At 38.1% G+C, this 19,969-nt stretch overlaps 1 protein-coding gene across 1 annotated transcript in view; it reads left to right on the top strand.

Moving 5' to 3' along the window:
• Window positions 1-19,969, top strand: part of dmxl2 (Dmx-like 2) — a 91,176-nt gene that overhangs the window by 23,736 nt on the left and 47,471 nt on the right. The window contains exons 12-20 of the mRNA XM_069910554.1: window positions 1,396-2,050; window positions 3,026-3,147; window positions 3,741-3,830; window positions 4,398-4,512; window positions 4,975-5,091; window positions 7,424-7,621; window positions 12,197-13,882; window positions 15,669-15,776; window positions 18,491-18,660. Coding sequence (XP_069766655.1) covers window positions 1,396-2,050; window positions 3,026-3,147; window positions 3,741-3,830; window positions 4,398-4,512; window positions 4,975-5,091; window positions 7,424-7,621; window positions 12,197-13,882; window positions 15,669-15,776; window positions 18,491-18,660 — 3,261 coding nt within the window. The remainder of the gene's footprint in view (window positions 1-1,395; window positions 2,051-3,025; window positions 3,148-3,740; window positions 3,831-4,397; window positions 4,513-4,974; window positions 5,092-7,423; window positions 7,622-12,196; window positions 13,883-15,668; window positions 15,777-18,490; window positions 18,661-19,969) is intronic.

Below are 19,969 nucleotides of genomic sequence, written 5' to 3'. Positions count from 1 at the left end.
TCATGTAATTGTTTCATCTGTACATTTTTTGAGCAGAATTGTAGGCAGTGAACACTAACCTCTGCTCATTACCAGTAAATTGACGAAGATTTTCCAATCAAGATGGCATCAGCTCGGGACATAAATGTTTTTGATGATCCTCTGGCTGTGCAAAATATTTTTAATTTATTGCCTCATGTACTGAGGTGCAATGAGATAGTTTGTTTTGCAAGGAGTCTAGCTAATCAACCATTACACAGTACAGAGTGTTAAGTTAGATCAGTTAGTACACAACAACAGCCACATGATTTTACTGGTGTGAAGTTTATTTCAGGTCTAATAACAGCAGGAAAGAAACTCCTCAAATGTGATGGTTTGTGATCTCACACTCGCAAATCTTCCTGATGGGAAGTGTGGCAGGGATTGAATGAGTCTTATGTTGGCTGCTTTTCCAAAGCATGAAATTGATTGAAGGGAGGAAGGTTTGTGGGACGTCAGATGTAAGCAGAAAATAAAATTGGCTTGTTTGGCAGCCATCTTGAAACCACTTAATTATATGTTGACTAACTCTTCTGGTTACTTTGGTTTCTTTTGGGTTGTGTGTTCACCTCTTGCTTATTGAGTTAAAGGTTTATTGTAAGTTGCTGCTTCCTTAAAGTTTTTAAATTTGGACATTCAGCATAGTAACAGGTCCTTTCGGCCCATCAGCCCAATTACACCCAATTGGCCTACAACTCGGTACATTTTAAACAGTAGAAGCACCCGCTCAGACATACGGAAAATGTGCAAACTCCTTAAAGATTTGAACTCTAGTGGTTGACAATATAACAACGTTGCATACCTACTGCGCCACTGCAAACTCCATAAAGATTTGAACCCTAGTGGCTGACAGTATAACAACGTTGCATACCTACTGCGCCACTGCAAACTCCATCAAGATTTGAACCCTAGTGGGTGACAATATAACATTGCATACCTACTGCGCCACTGCAAACTCCATCAAGATTTGAACCCTAGTGGCTGACAATATAACAACGTTGCATACCTACTGCGCCACTGCAAACTCCATCAAGATTTGAACCCTAGTGGGTGACAATATAACATTGCATACCTACTGCGCCACTGCAAACTCCATCAAGATTTGAACCCTAGTGGCTGACAATATAACAACGTTGCATACCTACTGCGCCACTGCAAACTCCATCAAGATTTGAACCCTAGTGGCTGACAATATAACAACGTTGCATACCTACTGCGCCACTGCAAACTCCATAAAGATTTGAACCCTAGTGGCTGACAATATAACAACGTTGCATGCCTACTGCGCCACTGCTTTCTTCTAGACAAGATAACTTTCAAATCCTGGTGAAGTGTGTGTGATCTAAAAATATAATTTTTTTTTGTTTTTTTTTAAAGGTTGCATTTTCATCTCGGATCCCTGTTGCTTTTCCTACTGGTGATGCCAACTCACTCAGCAGAAATATAATGATGTATGCATACACTCTTAAAAATCTTAAACACCTACCCAATAATGATCCAAAAATCAATGGAATAACTCATCATGTGAATGGTTCAAAAATAAATATTGCCTCTCCATCAGTAATGATGATTTCAAAACACATTGATGGGTCGCTAAATCAATGGGCAGTAACTTTTGCTGAAGAATCTGCCTTTAGCACTGTTTTGATTGTGTCACACAAATTCCGATATTGTGGACATCGTTTTCACCTAAATGATTTGGCTTGCCATTCAGTGCTTCCCTTGTTGTTGACTTCTTCACATCATAATGCTCTCATGACACCTGAAATGGACGTTATTACAGAAAAGTTTAAGGTAGAACCTGTGAAATTTTTAAAAGGGGAAAGAACACAACAGGTTAAAAATGCTGCCACACGAACATTTCATGATCCTAATGCCATCTACAGTGAACTAATCCTATGGCGTATGGACCCAATAGGACCATTGTCATATTCTGGAGGCGTTTCAGAGTTGGCACGCATCAATTCCCTGCACACTTCGGCCTTTTCAAATGTAGCCTGGCTTCCAACATTGATTCCAAGCTATTGCCTTGGTGAGTTTGCTTTAAATTAGTTTGGTATTGTTTAAGTGTATTAGTTGTTTATGCCATGTCAGTCAAAATGAAATTGAAATTTTTAATTTGTTATTGTTTCAAACTGTTCCTTGGAAAAATAAGAAATCTGTTGTAAATTTGAAATGCTGAAACCCTTAGAGCTTTATAAATCCTACATTTTATTATTATTTTACCTTACTGACTGTATCTATCAGGATAACATTAATTTGTTACTTGACATTTTACTTAACAGATATGTAAACCCCTTATGAGTTAAAATTTCTCGTAAAATCTAATTTTTCATTTTCTTCATGATCCAATAGACCTCCATCTGTTCTAGAAAATATGAGATAATGTTGTGGCCACCAAAATCAGAGCCAACAATATTTAGATACTCCTTCACAATAAGTTACCATAAGTGTCCAGGAAGTTCTCACATGATGAAAAATATCCAAGCCAGGCATCTTTGTAGTAGTATTGTGATAGGTTTTGCGATGTGGACTTGAACCTAAAGGAAAATAGGTGGCAATATCCAAGAACATTTGGTGCAGATGTAGATTCCATTAATTCAGACCTTTCTAAATCCTAAAGCCAAAAAGGAAGTATGAATAGCCCCGCCGTGTCATCTGATCCTAGTATGTCTGTCTAATGTACATGGAGAAACATAGAATTATTCAAATTTAGCATTAAATCTCAATATTTAAAACATGGTTCCGAAAAACACATATCCTGCAGGATTATATTGCAATTACTTTGTCACCTTTCCCTAGTTTTTTGGAAAAACTTACTTTTAACATTTAAATTAAATGTTAATTAACATCTACTTATTGTTAATTAACAATATTCATTGTGTGCCCTCTTAATATAGAGAGGTACTATTATTAACATATTAAATATTGCATTACTTTTTGAAATCTTCAGAAGTCAATAGAACATGTAATAATGAAATGATTACAATTGTATTCGATTATTTAGGAACATACTGCAACTCTGCCAGTGCTTGCTTTGTTGCTTCTGATGGTCAGAATCTTAGACTTTACCAGGCTGTTGTTGATGCTAGAAAACTCCTGGATGAACTTTCTGATCCTGAAATATCGGTGAGTTAGGAAACTTTTAAAAGGTTCTTCAATCATTTTACTTACCTGATTGCTTCCATATTCTTAATGTATTAGGAACTGACAAAGTTATGAAAAACGTAGTTGCAAGACTAAGAAGGTGAGAGAACCAGGACGACAAGGAAAATGCCTGGTTGCCAATTGTTTGGCAAGGTTGAGGGAAATCGGGGCCAGAGTTGACTGGGAGGCATTGTGATGGTAATAGGGATGTCCATGTAAAGATTTAAACATGCATAAGAATTTGGCCATGGTAAATGGGAAGTTGGATGGCAGAATACAGAGATCAAGTTTTGATAAGATGAAGAGACCAGGAAGGAAAGTCTTGGGTGTCATAAAGTAGAATGGTAGAAATGCGATTAATCCATGAACAAGGGTCTCTATGGGTTATCTCGTATATCTGATGTGGCCCAAATTTCTCCTTCATTTCATTCTATAACTGTAGGAATATTATAATTTTTTGTTTTCAAGTGCTTGGATACTAAATAAATAAGGACTGTACTGTCTCACTATTTCTGTATTGGATAAGTTGCCTTTAGAACTATAGTATTTAATCTTTGATTACATCTCTTTTGCAGAAACTTGTCGGAGAAGTATTCAACATAGTAAGCCAGCAATCAACAGCTCGTCCAGGTTGCATTATTGAATTGGATGTAATAACAAAGCAGGTTAGAATTTTGGAATTATGTGTAATTTGACTTCCTTTTTAATCTGTGTTCTAACTTGTTATTAATTTAATGCTAAAATTACAGTCTTTTTTAAGTTTACTAATTTCTGAAATGTAAAACATAATTTGTGGAATAGTGTTTTAAGCAGCTTTCAAATGATAAATATAAAATTAATTACTGGATGATTTAACTCCTAGTGGGGTACTTGTGCTCCGATTAAAGTGGTTTGGGTGAGTTGAGGAAAAACAAAGTCTGCAGCTGCTGTGACTGTGGCAAAAACACACAGAAATGCTGGAGGATCTCAGCCGGTCTTGCAGCGTCCATAGGAGGTAAAGATATATTACTGCCATTTCGTGGCTAATCCCTTCTTCAAGGAATTAACAATGAACAGAAATGCATCAGAATAAAGACAAGATTGGCTGGGGCCGAGTCCAGGCTGACAAAAGGATGATAAGAATAGTCTCATCTCTTCAGGCTTCATAGTTCAAAATTAACTCTATCCCAATGAAAAGTTACAAATAATCTGCAGGTCTTCAGTAATATGTTCTTGCTTTATTCCTGTTTCAGTGTGGCTCGAACACACAACTACTTCATGTATTCCAAGAAGATTTTATCCTGGGATATAAGCCACAGGAAGAAAAAATTGTGGAGCAGGAGCTTCCTTGTATTCAATCTGCACAAGGTATGCTGGATCAGTTATAAGGACTTGGAACTTGTTACGTTTTGATTTGCTATCTCTTTAGCTTCAATCTATTAAAATCATTTTGGTTCACTTGCGAGTTCCAACTCAAACAGATGCATTTGTGCAGTCCAAAGAATGGTGCGTTGATATTTGGATGAAAATCATTCCTTTTAACTGAAATTGTTTCTTCAAATACCAGTGAATGACTAAAAACACCACGTTATGTGATCATTCATCTTATTTGCTGTTTTAGCTCTGTGATTTCCTCTATTTTGGTACAGCATCCCAACAAAACACTTTGGGATACTCACCAATGATGTGGTTTGATAGGAAGTGAAATATTCTTTTTTTTTTCCAGTCTTTCACTCGTGTTGAATTTTAACATCTAATTTGCAGACTCAATTGTATTATAATTTCTCTTATTGCAATGCTTTCTGAATTGTTTATACTTTGTCATTTAAGGTTATCATGCACCTTCATTTTCTGAAAAATTCTACCTTGTGGTAATAGAGCGAGACAAGAAGCGATCTGTTCTTCACATGTGGCACCTCCATTTGAAGTCTGTGCAGCCTCATATGGGTAGGTACATGAAAACGCACACACTGATTGGTGCAGTATCACTGAGGCTGTAAAACTAAGGACCTCTTAAAGTTACTTAATGAACCAAAAAAATTACAGCAGAGATGTGGCTGGAGGAAAAGTCATGTTATTAATTGTGGTTATTTGCATCCATGTTAAGTTTTACCGGATGGGAGCAATAACCTTAATTATGTAATAGCAATGCGGGTTGGTGGGGGGGGGTGGGTGCAGCTGCTTGAGGCTGCTGGTTGCTTGAATTTCAGACATGGGTTTTACTGTATCAGGTCCGAAAACTTGGTTTAAATTATTTGACTCGTGCAAGTTAAATCTTGTCTGCAAAGTTTTTAAATCTAGGTAATTTTTGTTATCAATACACTTTTCTTGGTGGACTGGTATTCATAGCTGCAGACCAGGGATGGGATTGGTTTGGTTCATGGGGATTGCTAGAGAAACTGGTAATTGGGTGGACAGGAATACCTAAGGGCAAGGCCAGTGACCTTGAAAGCCCACTGCATGGTACTGATCTAGCTTGCTGCAGCAGAGGGTTTGTATTTTTGGAATCTAATTTTTGTATGATTACAATTTACATAAGGTCTTGTTCATAACTCTTCCTGTTTGATTGAATAGATTTTATGATGCAAAAAAGGAAAATATAGTCAAAAGGCTACAAGTTAGGAAGTATTGCTGTGTAAGCCGGAGTGGTTGATTCTCGGACAACTACTTCCAAGCAATAATCAAGTTCTATAATGGAAGGGAGAAGTATTGATATTCTGAACTAATAAACTGAAATTAGTTTCTTTTTAATCTGTTTATCAAGTTCTATCAAACATGTATACAAGAGGAGAATTACATTATATGTATTTACAAGTGTGTAAGAAAAAGAACATATTAGTATTTAATAAATATATATTAACCATAAATTTCTTCTCTTGAAAAACCGAAAGAAAAAAGAGAAACAAATTATATTTTTATTGCAAGATCCCCACTAACTAATCTAAAAAAAACATCAAAAGAAGAAAAGGTAAAAAAGAGGGTCTGGACAGTCCATTCTGAGAGTAAAGTAGGAAATCAAAGGGTTTCCTGGTTAAAACCAAATTTACCACAAGGAACTAGGAGAGAATCCAATACAAGATTATAATTCTTAAAGTATATGGAAATATTGAATAAACGGTCGCCAAACTTCAAATTTAAAAGATGTATCAAATGTCTGACTCCTAATTTTCTCCAAACTTAAACACGACATGATAGCAGAGAGCCGTTGATGTAGAGTCGGTGGGTTAGGATCCTTCCATTTAAGTAATATGGCTTTTCTAGCCAATAATGTTGAAAAGGCAATTATTTGCTGTGCAGAGACAGGCATAGGCCCAGTCTCTACTGGGATGATTCCAAAAATAGGTGTTAATAGATTTGGTAGCAATTCTAATCCTAAAACCTTTGTTAGGGTTTCAAAGACTCCTTTCCAAAATTATCTAGCTTTGAACATGACCAGAACATATGAGTTAATGTGGTCAGTTTTGCACCTATCACAAGTAGGGTTTACTCTGGGGGAAAATACAGGCCAACTTTTGACATGTGTGCCCAATGGACCTCCTTAGCTTTGAGGACAAGATTGCCACCTAAAGGGTGGAAAGCATGTGGAATATCACTGACTCGTGGGAAATTCCCAGAGTAGCATTTGGAAAGGAGCTTCTAGGATGTTTGTGTCAGCATCAGGAGCAGGATTTTGATGGGAATGCTTGGACAACTGGCATTAGCACTACAATTTACATATGAAAAATAAAAAGGCTATTCTATCCATCAAGTTCATGACAGCTCCTATCATTATAATCATATTGGTACCATTCCTTGGCACTTTTTTCTCTTGCCCTAAAACTTAATTGGATGCCTGATAATTTGGCATATACCTATACTAGTCGATAACTTAAAAGCAACAAATTTGTAAAAATTAGTTCCGGCAACAATCACAGATGGCAAATATCAGTAGCCTTTCCCCAGCTGATGTCACCAATTGTGCTTTTCCAAAAGGAGATTTAGTTGCAATCAGAAAAGGAAATAGAGATTAATAGAATAATTTCCATTTTCCACTCATCCCTGCGACCATTTGAATTCTCAAACCTCTGTGTCTCATTGCCCCGGCTTAGATTTTACCCACAATGTAGACTTGCAATTGAGTTTAGGACATCTTCATATGATTTTTTTAAATGCACATTTACCGTACTGAAACTGGATGGTTGAGGAAGCACGTCTGATTATTGGTTTAGAAAATAATCTAAGTCCTCTTTTTAATTTTTGTGTTTTATTTTCTTTTTCTTCTCCACAAAACTAATGTTAGAAGTGTTCACATCAAATAAACTACGGGCTGTTTTCGAAGAAAAGAATTTTGGCTCATCTCCAAATTCTCTCCCGCGCTCTGCATCAGTTGCTAATCTTCAGACTGCTAGCAAACTGATTCTTAACTCCAAATTAGTCTATAGTCAACAGTTAAATCTGCCCGAGGAAGTAGAAGTAATCCGTGCAACTCCTTCTGCAGGTAATTTTAATTTCCTCTATTTAATGTCGTTTCTTTATTTAATCTGCAAGTCCTCCTCATCTCAGTGGTTGGTAGGCAACATTCCTTTCAACTGCCAGCAAAGCAGCCATTGGCAACCTGTAAAGGCAATTTCAACGCTTGGTGCTGGATTGGGTAAATTGACATATATGCAGAATAGTCTGTCTTGGGGTGCAAGCTTGAGATTTGGTGAGTACTGAGAAATGCATTAAACATGCTGGAGAAACAAGCAAGCAGCAAGACAAATTGTGGTGTTTTGGTAGAGTTAAATGGGTGGTGCATCGCAGGTTTGTTCACTTGGCCTGTTATTGTAAAATTCAGTGGTGCTTGATTCTCGCACAACTGAATGAGCCTTGCACATAACAAAGGTTTTGGTAAGGTCAACCATTGCAGGACAGGACTAAAAATGATAGGGGTAATAACTGAAATTAAGAACGATGGGGTGAATGATAGAATATTGTTTAAATATTGGACACCATATACTTGTGTATGCTTGCAAATTTCTGATGTCCTTTTGAGATAACATGAAAATTGAAGAGGCCTTGAGGGCCGTGACTTGCTTTAATGCTTAAACTGCTTGTGTGGTCTGATGTGTCCATTATCCTCCAAGCAAGTACCAGTTATCGCTATTACTCCTGTGTCCTTGAACCCACGACCTCTGTCAACTACATTTTTAGCAACGTTGCTCATCTGAATGATTTTTCTGGATGTGACTATGCCCTTTTTTTGGGTGGAAATAAATCATTCTGAAAATTGATAGTATTCCTAGAGCCACATTATCTATCATTCATTGGAAAATTGGGACAAATTGTTCTGAGAAGTCGCCAATGTTAGTCACTACAAGTCCCAAACAGGCCTATAATTTGCCGCAGTTTAAAGAAAATGTGCACTGCTGATACAGTACCATGGTCTAAAATAGTTCATTGTACAATGAGATCGTTAAAATTAATGATCTAGTAGTTAGGGACCCTCTTGGAAAGAGCGATCATAGCGTGATTGAATTTCTCATACTGATGGAGGGTGTAACAGTTCGATCTATAACAAGTGTATTATGCTTGAACAGGGGAGACTACTACAGGATGAGGGGAGAATTGGTCAGCATGGACTAGGAGCACAGGCTAGTTGTCAGGACAGTTGAGGAACAGTGGAAGACTTTCAAGGATTTTTAAGTGCTCATCAAAAATGTATTCCTTTTTTTAAAAAAAAATAAGGCCAGTAAGAGAGGGCAGAGCCAGCCTTGATTAACTCAGGAAATATAAAATTAAAAGCTCTTGTGCACAAAGTCACCAAGAGTAATGGGAAACTGAAAGATTGGGGAATTTTTAAATGGCAACAAAGGACAACAAAACAGGAAATAAGGATTATGGTAAATTTAGCACAAAGTCTAAAATCAGATAGCAAAAATATTTTATAAATAAAATGAAAGAGGGTGGATGAGTCAACATAAGTCCCTTGGAAGATGAAAAAGGAAATTGATATTGAGTAATGAGGAAATGGCTGAGGCATTGAACAGATATATTCATGGTGGAGGACACGTCCAGCATGCCAAAGAGTGGTAGGGATGCGAAGGAAGTTGAGGGCCTCGATTAAAAATAATTGTTACAAAAGAGATAGTGATAAGTAAAGTAATGGGACTGAAAGTGAACAAATCCTCTGGTCCTGATGGGTACTGAAGGAAATTTGAGAGTTATAGTCAATGCATTGGTAGTCATTTACCAAAATTCTCTGGATTCTGGGAAGGTCCCAGTAGATTGTAAGACAGCAAATGTCACACCACTTTTTAAAAAGGGATGTAGGCAGAAGATGGGTAACTATCTGCCAGTTTGCTTAACGTCTGTAGTTGGGAAAATGCTTGAAGCTGTCATTAAGGAAGAAATAGCGAGGCATTTTGAATGAAGGGGTTCCATCAGGCAGATGCAGCATGGATTCCGAAAGGGCTGGTGTTATTTGACAAGCTTGCTAGAGTTCTTTGAGGATATAATGGGTGCAGTAGATAGAGGGGAACAGGTGGATGTTGTATATTTGGATTTCCAGAAGGCATTTGATAAGATGCTGCGCAAGAGACTTATCACTGAATGGAGTCGGGGAAAATATATTGGCATGGATTGAGGATTGGTTAACTGGCAGAAGGCAGAGTCAGGATAAATGGGTGTTTTTCTGATTGCCAGACAGTGGTAAGTGGGATGCCACAGGGGACAGTGCTGGGCCTGCAACCTGTTCACCATTTACACTGATGAATTGGAAGAGGGGACAGAGTGTACAGTAGCCAAGTTTGCAGATGATACTAAATTGAGTGGAAAAGCAAATTGTACGGAGGATGTGGATAGGCTGCAGAGAATATAGCTAAGTTAGGTGAGAGGGGGGGAAAAGGTCTGGCAGATGGAGTACAATGTTAATAAATGCGAGGTCATCCACTTTGGTAGGAAAAAAATAGAAGAACAGATTATTATTTAAATGGTGAAAGACTGCAGCATGCTGTTGTGTAGAGGGACTTGGGAGTGCTTGTGCATGAATCGCAAAATGTTGGGTTGCAGGTACAAAAGGTTATTAAGAAGGCCAATGGAATGTTGGCCTTCATCGCTAAAGGAATTGAATTCAAGAGCAGGAGGTCATGCTGCAACTATATAAGATACTGGTGAGGCTGCATCTGGAGAGCTGTGTGCAGTTCGGGTCTCCATACTTGAGGAAGGATATACTGGCCTTGGAGAAAGGTTGATCCTTGAGATGAGGGGGTTGACCTATGAGGAGAGACTAAATCACCTGGGATTATATTTACTCAAATTCAGAAGAATAAGAGGAGATCTTATAGAAACATATAAAATTATGAAAGGGATTGATAAGATAGAGGCAGGAAAATTGTTTTCACTGGTATGTGAGACCTGAACTAGCGACACAGCCTCAAGATTCAGGGGAGATGAGGAAAAACTATTTTTCCCAGAGAGTAGTGAACCTGTGGAATTCTCTGCCTAGGGAAGCAGTTGAGGCTCCTTCATTAAATATATTTAAGGTTCAGTTAGATTTTTTACCTAAAAAAGGAGTTGAGGGATACGGGGAAAAGGCAGGTGGGTGGAGTTGAGTCAATGATCAGATCAACCATCATCTTATTGAATGTTTTTTTTCTAGTCTAAGGCCTACTAGTGGCAATGACTGAATAATATTTTCAAGTCAAAGACAGCTCTGTAAAAAGCACATCTTTATCTAATTTAAAGTATTCTTAATATTTTTAAGGACACACGTGGTGGCCATGGCTCTCTGGTTGAGAACCACTCATTTAATTAATCACTATCTCTTTCACTTCAAAGGTTCACATCAATTTCTAGGCCTACTGTGTTCAGCAAAATCAATGCTGACTTTTATACCTTTTGTACTCCATCTATTCATGGCTAAGGAACACATCTCACCACCATACCCGTGATAAATGTTCTGACTATCAAGCATTTTCTCACGTGACTACAAAGATGAAGCTGGTTAATTATTATGACAGATTGGTTGAATTTTTTCTTATGATCTCACTGTTTAAGACTGCTACTATCTCTGATATCAGATCAGCCAATTTCAAATAACATAGTAGAACTTGGAAAAATCCTAGTGACAAACAATAATATATTGAAGTGGCACAGGGCTAATGATGGGCAAGTTGCTGAGATCCAATGGACTATACTCAGATTTTAAAGGAAATGGCCTCCAAGCTAACTCTCTAAACTCTGGTGGTGAAGGTGGGAGTGGGAGAGAATACCAGAAGATTGGAAAACTGCAAATTCTTGTTCAAAAAAGAGGCCAGGGAACTATAGGGCAGTCAGTTTCACTGCTGTTATTCTCAATAACCTTGAGTCAATAATCACTAAGGAAAACTGAAAATATTTAGACCAGGTCAGGATGGCTTAGTGAAAAGTAAATCATATAAGAAAAAAATTAGTTGAATTCTTTGAGGATGCAATAAGGAGAGCTGCTAGAGAAATCTGTATATGTAGTGCATTTGTAAAAGGCATGATGTAAACAATAGAAAGGGATTGTCCAAGCTAATTCCAAGGATGGATGTGTTGTTTTATAAAGGGAGACTAAATAGGTTGGGCCTATATTACTCAATATTAAAAGAATAATGAATGACCTTACTCAGACATGTGAGAGAGCTTGACATTTTGGGGCCTCTTTCCTATAAGAGAATAGCCTTGTTGAGAAAGGCAAAACAGGTTGGGTCTGTATTATTTGGAGCTCAGAAGAATGGCGGGTGACTTTATTGTGACATATAAAATCTCAAGGGATGTTGGGATGTTTTCACTCATGGGAAAGTCTTGAATAAGGGTCATAATTACAAGGTACAGGACCAGTCAATTGAAACTGATATGTAGAAATTTATTCTCACAGAAGATAGTGAATCTCTGCCTTACCAGGTTTTGGAAGCTGGATCATTAAAATGATCTAAATGGATGTGGATAAATATCAAAGGTATATGGAAAAATTGCTGGGGTGATGGACAAATTCTGCTGCTATTTTCTCGTGTATTACGGTTTTAACCAAGAATATCTCACTGTTATAATAGTTTTTCTTTCTTTTTAGGTCATTTGAGTTCATCTTCAATTTATCCAGTCTGTCTTGCACCTTATCTAATAGTGACATCGTGCTCTGATGGCAAAGTGAGATTCTGGCGATGTACTGTGGATAAGAACTCAAACTCTGAAAATTCAGAAGAAGTACGTGCTTACTGGTGGGAAACTTGGCCTTTGATGAACGAGGAAGGAGAACACAAGAACAGTGCAGTGATGGTCACTGGGCGCCCGGTGGCTGTGAGCTGTTCATACACAGGCCGTTTGGCTGTGGCTTACAAAGAGTCTCTACAGCCTAATGGCATGACATCAAAAGAATTTTCAATGCACGTCTCCATTTTTGAGTGTGAATCTACTGGAGGATCGGAGTGGGTGTTGGAGCAGACAATTCACTTGGATGATTTAGGAAAGGTTGGAGGTGTCCTGGATTCAAGAGTTAGTGTAGATAGCAATTTATTTGTGTATAATAAATCCGATCTTTATCTTAAAGGCAAAAACATGATGTCTAGCATAAAACATTTAGTGCATTTGGATTGGGTGTCAAAAGAAGATGGTTCTCATATTCTTACAGTGGGAGTGGGTTCCAAAATTCTAATGTATGGAAGATTGTCAGGGATTGTAACTGAACAAGCCACAAGTAAAGATGGGTTGGCTGTAATTACTTTGCCACTAGGGGGAAGCATTAAACAAGGGACTAAATCAAAATGGGTTTTGCTGAGATGTGTGGATTTGATATCTTCTGTAGATGGAACACCTTCACTGCCAGTTTCTTTATCCTGGGTGAGAGATGGCATTCTAGTAATTGGGATGGATTGTGAAATGCATGTGTATGCACAGTGGAAGCATTCTACAAAACCATTAAATGATACTGAAAATGGTAGTTTGTCATCTTTTGATGAATTTGCTGATATTGACACATTTGAGACTAAAATGCTTCCAAAATGGCACAGTATTGCTGATGGAACAACTGTTGCAGATGATGTTTTTGGGGTCCCAGGAATGATTCAAGATGGAGGATTGTTTGAAGCAGCTCATATTCTTTCACCTACTCTTCCTCAATATCATCCCACTCAGCTACTAGAACTTATGGATTTGGGCAAGGTGCGCAGAGCAAAGGCCATCCTTTCACATTTGGTTAAATGTATTGCTGGAGAAGTTACAATCTTCAGGGATAAAGACCCAGGAGAAGGAGGAGGACCTCGACGCCACCTTTCTCGAACCATCAGCGTAAGTGGAAGTACAGGGAAAGATACAATTATAGCTGGAAGAGAAGGTACTCGAGATTATACTGAAATTGACTCCATTCCACCACTTCCTCTTTATGCATTGCTGTCAGCTGATCAGGACACATCTTATAAAATTGCAGAAGAAACTACTAAAATTGACAAAGGTTCACAAATTCGGAGTAAAAAAATGGAGGATCAGTATGCAGACTTATTTCAGTCTCCAGGTTTGACCACAGATGACTTTGTTGACTTTGTCATTGAAAAGAAGGAATCTAAATCCAAAGTCATTAATTTATCCCAGTATGGACCAACGTACTTTGGTCCAGAACATGCTCGTGTGCTTTCCAGTCATTTGATGCATTCCAGTTTGCCGGGACTTACACGATTAGAACAGATGTTCCTTGTAGCATTAGCTGACACGGTAGCTACCACAAGCACAGAAGTTAATGAAAACAGGGACAAGGATTATTCTGGTATGTATATAATAATCTTTTAAGTTATTTTCTGCATTAATATTTATTGTGTCATAGGATGATCTTGTCTACTTATGTAACAGCAGTTGGTTTTACCAGTTATATTTTGTAAACAGCATGTTATTTGCTAAATAGCAATAAGATTATGGTATGCCAATTGATTAGTTCACTGTTCAGCTTCGTAAATTCTTTCAATCAAATGTGCAATTAATATAATTTTTGATGGGGGTATGGAAAGGAGGGGCAGTTTTACCATATTTATTCACCATGAAGCTAATTGATCAGACCTGGTGACTCTTTACACCCAGGCTAATTTATATTTTCTATAGAAATTATTAGAAAGTAGTAGCAGGCCAAAGGATCAGGTTGGGACGTGGTATTTAAAATGAGCAGAATATTTTGGTTCAAATCCCAAGAAGAGTCTGTAGTAGCCTTGTCATTTGACTGCAGGGCTTCATTGTTTCGATTTAGATTTAGACATACAGTCTTGTAATAGTCCCTTCCGGCTCAGGAGCCTGTACCGCCCATTACCTATAATACCCCAATTAATCTACCATCCCCATATGCTTTGAAGGGTGGGAAGAAACTGGAGTTTCAGGAAGAAACCTTACTGCTCTTTAGAGGGGACTTCTTTTGGATGAGATATTCAACTCTAATCTCAACCTGTGAAGCAGTTGGTTCTTCTCTCCTACAGACTGCATTAAAAACATTAAAAATATTTTATGATTTCAGTCTGTAGCCCACCTTAAATGTGCGGCGACACCCAGGGCAGCCAAATGGCGCCCGTTGAGAATGGCTGCTCAAGGGACACCCATCTCTGTGGATTCGACTCTTGTACTGATTGTCTGTGGATTCATCTCCTGCTCTTCCAGAGCCTCTGCAGTCACATGGCCTTTGTTTGCTCTAGCCATTAACCTGAATTCTTAATTCTCATATGATACAGGAAGCTGCTAATACTTGAGGCCTTTCAGGACCCCTGCCTGCCATTGGTATCCTCACAAGTCACAATTCTGATACCTGGTTCTCATAAGCCAGTCTCCAGCAATCTGCGGCCTCTTGCCTTCGAGTCCCTCACTGATCCACTGTGGTGTGCTGTGGTCACCCTCCCTGTAAATTCCTTGTACAGGCTCATCGGCGAGGGGGCTAGTCTCCTGCTCTGGTGCTGTGCACCACTCTGCTGGTTCTCCAGAGTCCGCAATCTTCATGGTCTGCTGCCAAGTTTGGGCGCTGCCAGCTTGAGCATGGTGATGGGGAAAACAACAGTCCCTTCTATGTGTGGTTTAAAACTTGTATGAGGCTGTCAGTGTAACCACCAGGCAGTAAGTCGTTTTCCCCCCAGCACCACCCACCCCCCCCCACACCCAGAGGAATACTGTGTGCTCTCTCTTCCCCCTGCTCTGGGGTCTGCCTCATTGGCAGTAGTATCAACAACTGCAGCAGCATAAACAGGCCTCTAAATTTGAATTGTTTACTCTCCTCTTGGTGGACTGCAAAATGATGTGTACATTTTTTTGTTCCTTGATATTGAACATCGTGTTTTTAACCATCTTTACTGCATATAACATCATTGTTTCTAAATAGTATACTGTAAATATTAAAGATCAGTACGTGAGTGAAAATAAAACATTTAATTTTGGATATCATAATACAGTGTAAAAATGCACTAATATTCTGAAACTCATTTTAAAAAATTAATGTAGTAAGAAGCAGAATGATTAATGTAAATATCTCTGTTGGTGCTCTGTTTATTGACAGTTGAGATAAAATCTCTTTTATTTTGTTGGAGGTGAAACTTTGGATGAATGTGGTTTACGTTATTTGCTTGCCATGCGCTTACACATTTGCCTCCTGACATCACTGCCTCCAGTCTATCGACTTCAGCTTTTACATCAAGGTATGAGATTTGGGTAAAGTGTCAAAATATAATTTAATTGCACAAAGAATAATAATTAACTTTATTCTACTTATTTAACTAACTAAAGTATATTTAAATCTGTTTTTTTTTAAATTCCACTTGCATTTGGAGTGGGGACAGGGAAGAGAACCTTGAATCATTACATTCTAACCCGGAGCACATGCAGTTGCAGATCCACTGAGGTGATTAATTGTAGAAATCCTAATGACTCCTGAGCTCTGATCATCACTGACCTCATTAACTTTCCATGCCCCAGAGAAAGTTCTTTCAGGTCTCACCATTTCCAGTACCTCAACTAGATTGACTCTTGTATGTGCATCCACTTGCCCTCTAGTAAGTACTCATTTTCCTTCAGCTGTCTTATTACTGTATTTTGGAAGTCCCTCTCTATTACTAATTATATTTTGCCTAAAAACCTTCCAAGACTCTAGCTTTGTACTCTTGTCCCTTTCTTGTATTCTCCCATCCATTTTATGGACATATGAAACTTGACTGAAGTGCAAACTGTTTACCCACATCAACATACAGTATTCAGAAGCAAGCCAATCAAGAAGGAAGGCATAAACAGAGTCATATAACAATTGGCAGTACGGAAACAGGCCATAATCAGCCCTTCTAGTCCGCACTGATTTACGTGAAACCACTAGTTTCACCTACCCACTCCCATGCCTATAACCCTCCAACCCCCTTACATCCATGTATGTTCAAGTCTCTTTCCCAATCGCTCTTGATCCTCACCATGAAGACTTATTTTAAATCCAATAAATTATTATAAATACATATCAATCCACCATGAAAATAAAAAAACCTTAAGTTAAAAAATAGATCAAGATGTATCAACTACTTTTTTGGGATGTCGTGCTATTTAACTCTGATACTTCTGCCTCAAGCCCCAAATCGTTTTGTTTTCTGGGAGAAGGAAATTGTTGCTATAATTGGGAAATTACAATGTGAAAAATAATGACAGTGTTCGAAAATATTTGGTCTAAAATAAAGTATTTTAAGTTCTAGTTGATCTTCAAAATACAGTTAATCTAGAAAAAACTATTGATAGCAGCAAGTTTTTTTTAATGCTTTATTTCAGGTCTCTGGTAAATACGTTTTGTTCAATCAGTTTAAGTTTTGTGTTATGCTTAACCATAAGCTATTAATGTGTTCTATAATGGTAATAATGGAGAACATTACAAATGGTTTAATAACAAAGCTTCATTGATAATTTTCTTAACAGCTTCATTTCCTGAAGGTAGCATGCTGGTTGCTTTGTATCAAAAAAATACAGTAACTTACTAAACTAATTCTCCCTTGTGTCGCAAAATAGCAAGGATGTGACAGATGCAAATTGTGTACATATGCCATCATGTTGAAATAGGATGAATAACGAGACCACCCTCCAGTTTCAGCCAGAGAAGAGCAAAAACATTTATTGACGTGCTCTCAGGCTTGATATAGACAAACAACAGGTGACGTGGCGACATGATGTCTGGAGTAGGTACTACCTCATGACATTCACATTGAGTAGGCCAGGGCTTGTCTATAGACCTACGGGTACTGCTGACTCACTCGTGGCTGTAGTGGCTAGTTGCCAGTAGGAAGGAGCCTATTGTGTCTAGCTATCATGAGTTTGGAGCTGTTAGTGCAGGTTCTGCCCACTGCCCCCCCAGCGGACTGCTACAAGGGCTTCATTGGCAAAGGTTAACTGTATTCTTGTTCACTGCAATCGGGACTGTTAACTTTCCTTGCCTTGAGGCTTGTTCCATAATTTATTTTGAATTGGTTGAATTCTGCTAAGATCAATCTTTTGACCTCTATTCAATGTGACTTTATAAGACCATCAACTACAAAAACTCTTTATTAAATTCATTGCATTAATACTTGATCTCCAGAACCTATTTGCATTATTAGTAAATAGTCATAATTGACTCTAATTTGAATTTATGATGTACCAATGAAGCTTAAATCAGGAGCACTGGTTAATGATATCAGCAGAATGATTAAAAATGCACAGAAATAGGGTAAGAGGAGAATAAAATGGCAATGTGGAGAAAATAATTCTAGCTTAATGATGAGAAGCAATGGTTGTAGAGATGAACTGTAGAACTCATGACGTGTGCAAGTTTGAGGATAAGAAATAGGGAAGTAAAACAGTTTTTTTTAAAAAAAAGGTTCACGTTTTTTTTAACAATAACCTATTGGGGTTGGATGTAAAAGTAAAGGGGAGAAGCTGAAGATGAAACTTTAGAATACACCGCAGGTCTGGGCAGGAGGCAAAGAATTTTTTGGAAACATGACAACTATTATATGGAGTAGAGTCCATGGTTGATTCACATGCAAACTCAGGAGGTGAGTGGTAACCATGCACCAACACTTCAGTCACATCTATTGATTATGGTCATATTAAATCTCCATTCTATGAGTTGGATTAAAGGCATATTAATATTATGTGAATAAGAAATTGTGCAAAAGTTGAGGATAATTTTGAACTGTGAGAAATGATGGAGCCAAATATTGACCTTGATTCTTTTACTATAAATATAATACATTAATATATGTTTAAGATGTGATTTGTTCATATTCTTACCCAAATCGTGATGGTTTTCAGCCTGCTTACTTTATAGCATGTATCTAGACTGGTATTTTTGCCTAGTTTTAATACAGTTACTCGAGTCAATAAAAATGGTCATTGTATTTTGAAGGCTTGTCTACATGCCACTTTGCCTGGGCATTTCACTCTGAGGCTGAAGAGGAATTGCTCAGTATGATTCCTGCCATGCAGAAAGGGGACCCTCAGTGGTCTGACCTGAAAGCCATGGGCGTAGGCTGGTGGATTCGAAATATTAATACACTCCGCAAGTGCATTGAGAAGGTACGAGAGTGCTATCATGTTAGAAATGTATGAATAAGAACAGTGAAATAATAGATGTATGCATTAAGGTAGAATGGAGCTTCCATAAAACACAAAAATGCTGGAGGAACTCAGCAGTTCATGCAGTGACCTTATTTTATCATTATCTTTTGATCAATTTGACAGTTTAAAAAGCGTTGCATTAGATCAACAGAGTATTGCTTTGGATTAGAGTCTTCCAAGTATAATTCATTGGTCTAGAACTGTACAGACAAGCATGCCACCATTTTAAATTTGAGTCTGAATAATTAACTATCTTTGATTATTAGTGTCAGTAAAATCACAATAAATTGAATTTGAGGATAAAAAAATCAGAATGTATCACCTTTAAGGTTAAGACTAGATTGAATTTGGTTGTGTGGAGAATAACCTGAAGCATTGCTGGTCTAAAGTTGTGGATTAAAATTTCTATTTTGCTAATGTATTGGGTACTGTCAATTGATAATAGTCCAACATATTTGCTACATTCAGAAGGGAAAATTGAAACCTAAATATTTCTGAGAGTAGCCTGCAAGGAGAATTATACTTGTTCACCTGATCCCCAACTCCCTTCATCCTCCGAAACCATCAATCCCAGCTTTGAATGCACTCAAAGCTTTCGATAAGGTGCCGCGTGTTAGGCTGCTTAATAAGATGAGGACCCATAGAATTACAGGGATGATGTATTAGATTGGATAGAAAATTGGCTGATAGGCAGGAAGCAAAGGGTTGAAATTAAGGGATCCCATTCAGGATGGCTGCCTGTAACAAGTGGTGTTCCACAGGGGTCAGTCTTGGGGCTGCTGTTTACAATTTCTATTCATGATTTGGATTATGGAATGAATGTTTTTGTGGCCAAATTTGCAGATGACACCAAGATAGGTGACAGAGCAGAAAGTGTTGAATAAACCGTAAAGTTGCAGAATGATATAGACCGATTAGGAGACTGGGCAAAAATATGGCAGATGAGATACAACGTTGAAAAATGTTCAGTTCTACATTTTGGCCGTGGAAATAAACAGGCAGGAAACTATTTGGATGGGGAGAAAATCTAAACCTCGTGCAGAGTTAATGAGCAGGTGGGATTGGTAGTGAAGAAAGCGAATGCTATGTTGGCCTTCATTTCAAGAGGAATTGTGTAAAGAGGTGTTGATGAGGCTCTATGGGATTCTGGTGAGAGCTCATCTGGAGTACTGTGCGCAGTTTTGGGCCCCCGACCTTAGAAAGGATGTGAAGAGGGGGCGGAGGAGATTTACTAGGATGATTCCTGAATTATAGAGGAATGAGAGGG

The sequence above is a fragment of the Narcine bancroftii genome, chromosome 14, assembly GCF_036971445.1.
Source record: "Narcine bancroftii isolate sNarBan1 chromosome 14, sNarBan1.hap1, whole genome shotgun sequence".
Classification (NCBI taxonomy): Eukaryota; Metazoa; Chordata; class Chondrichthyes; order Torpediniformes; family Narcinidae; genus Narcine; species Narcine bancroftii.
This window is presented reverse-complemented; position numbering and strand designations above follow the sequence as displayed.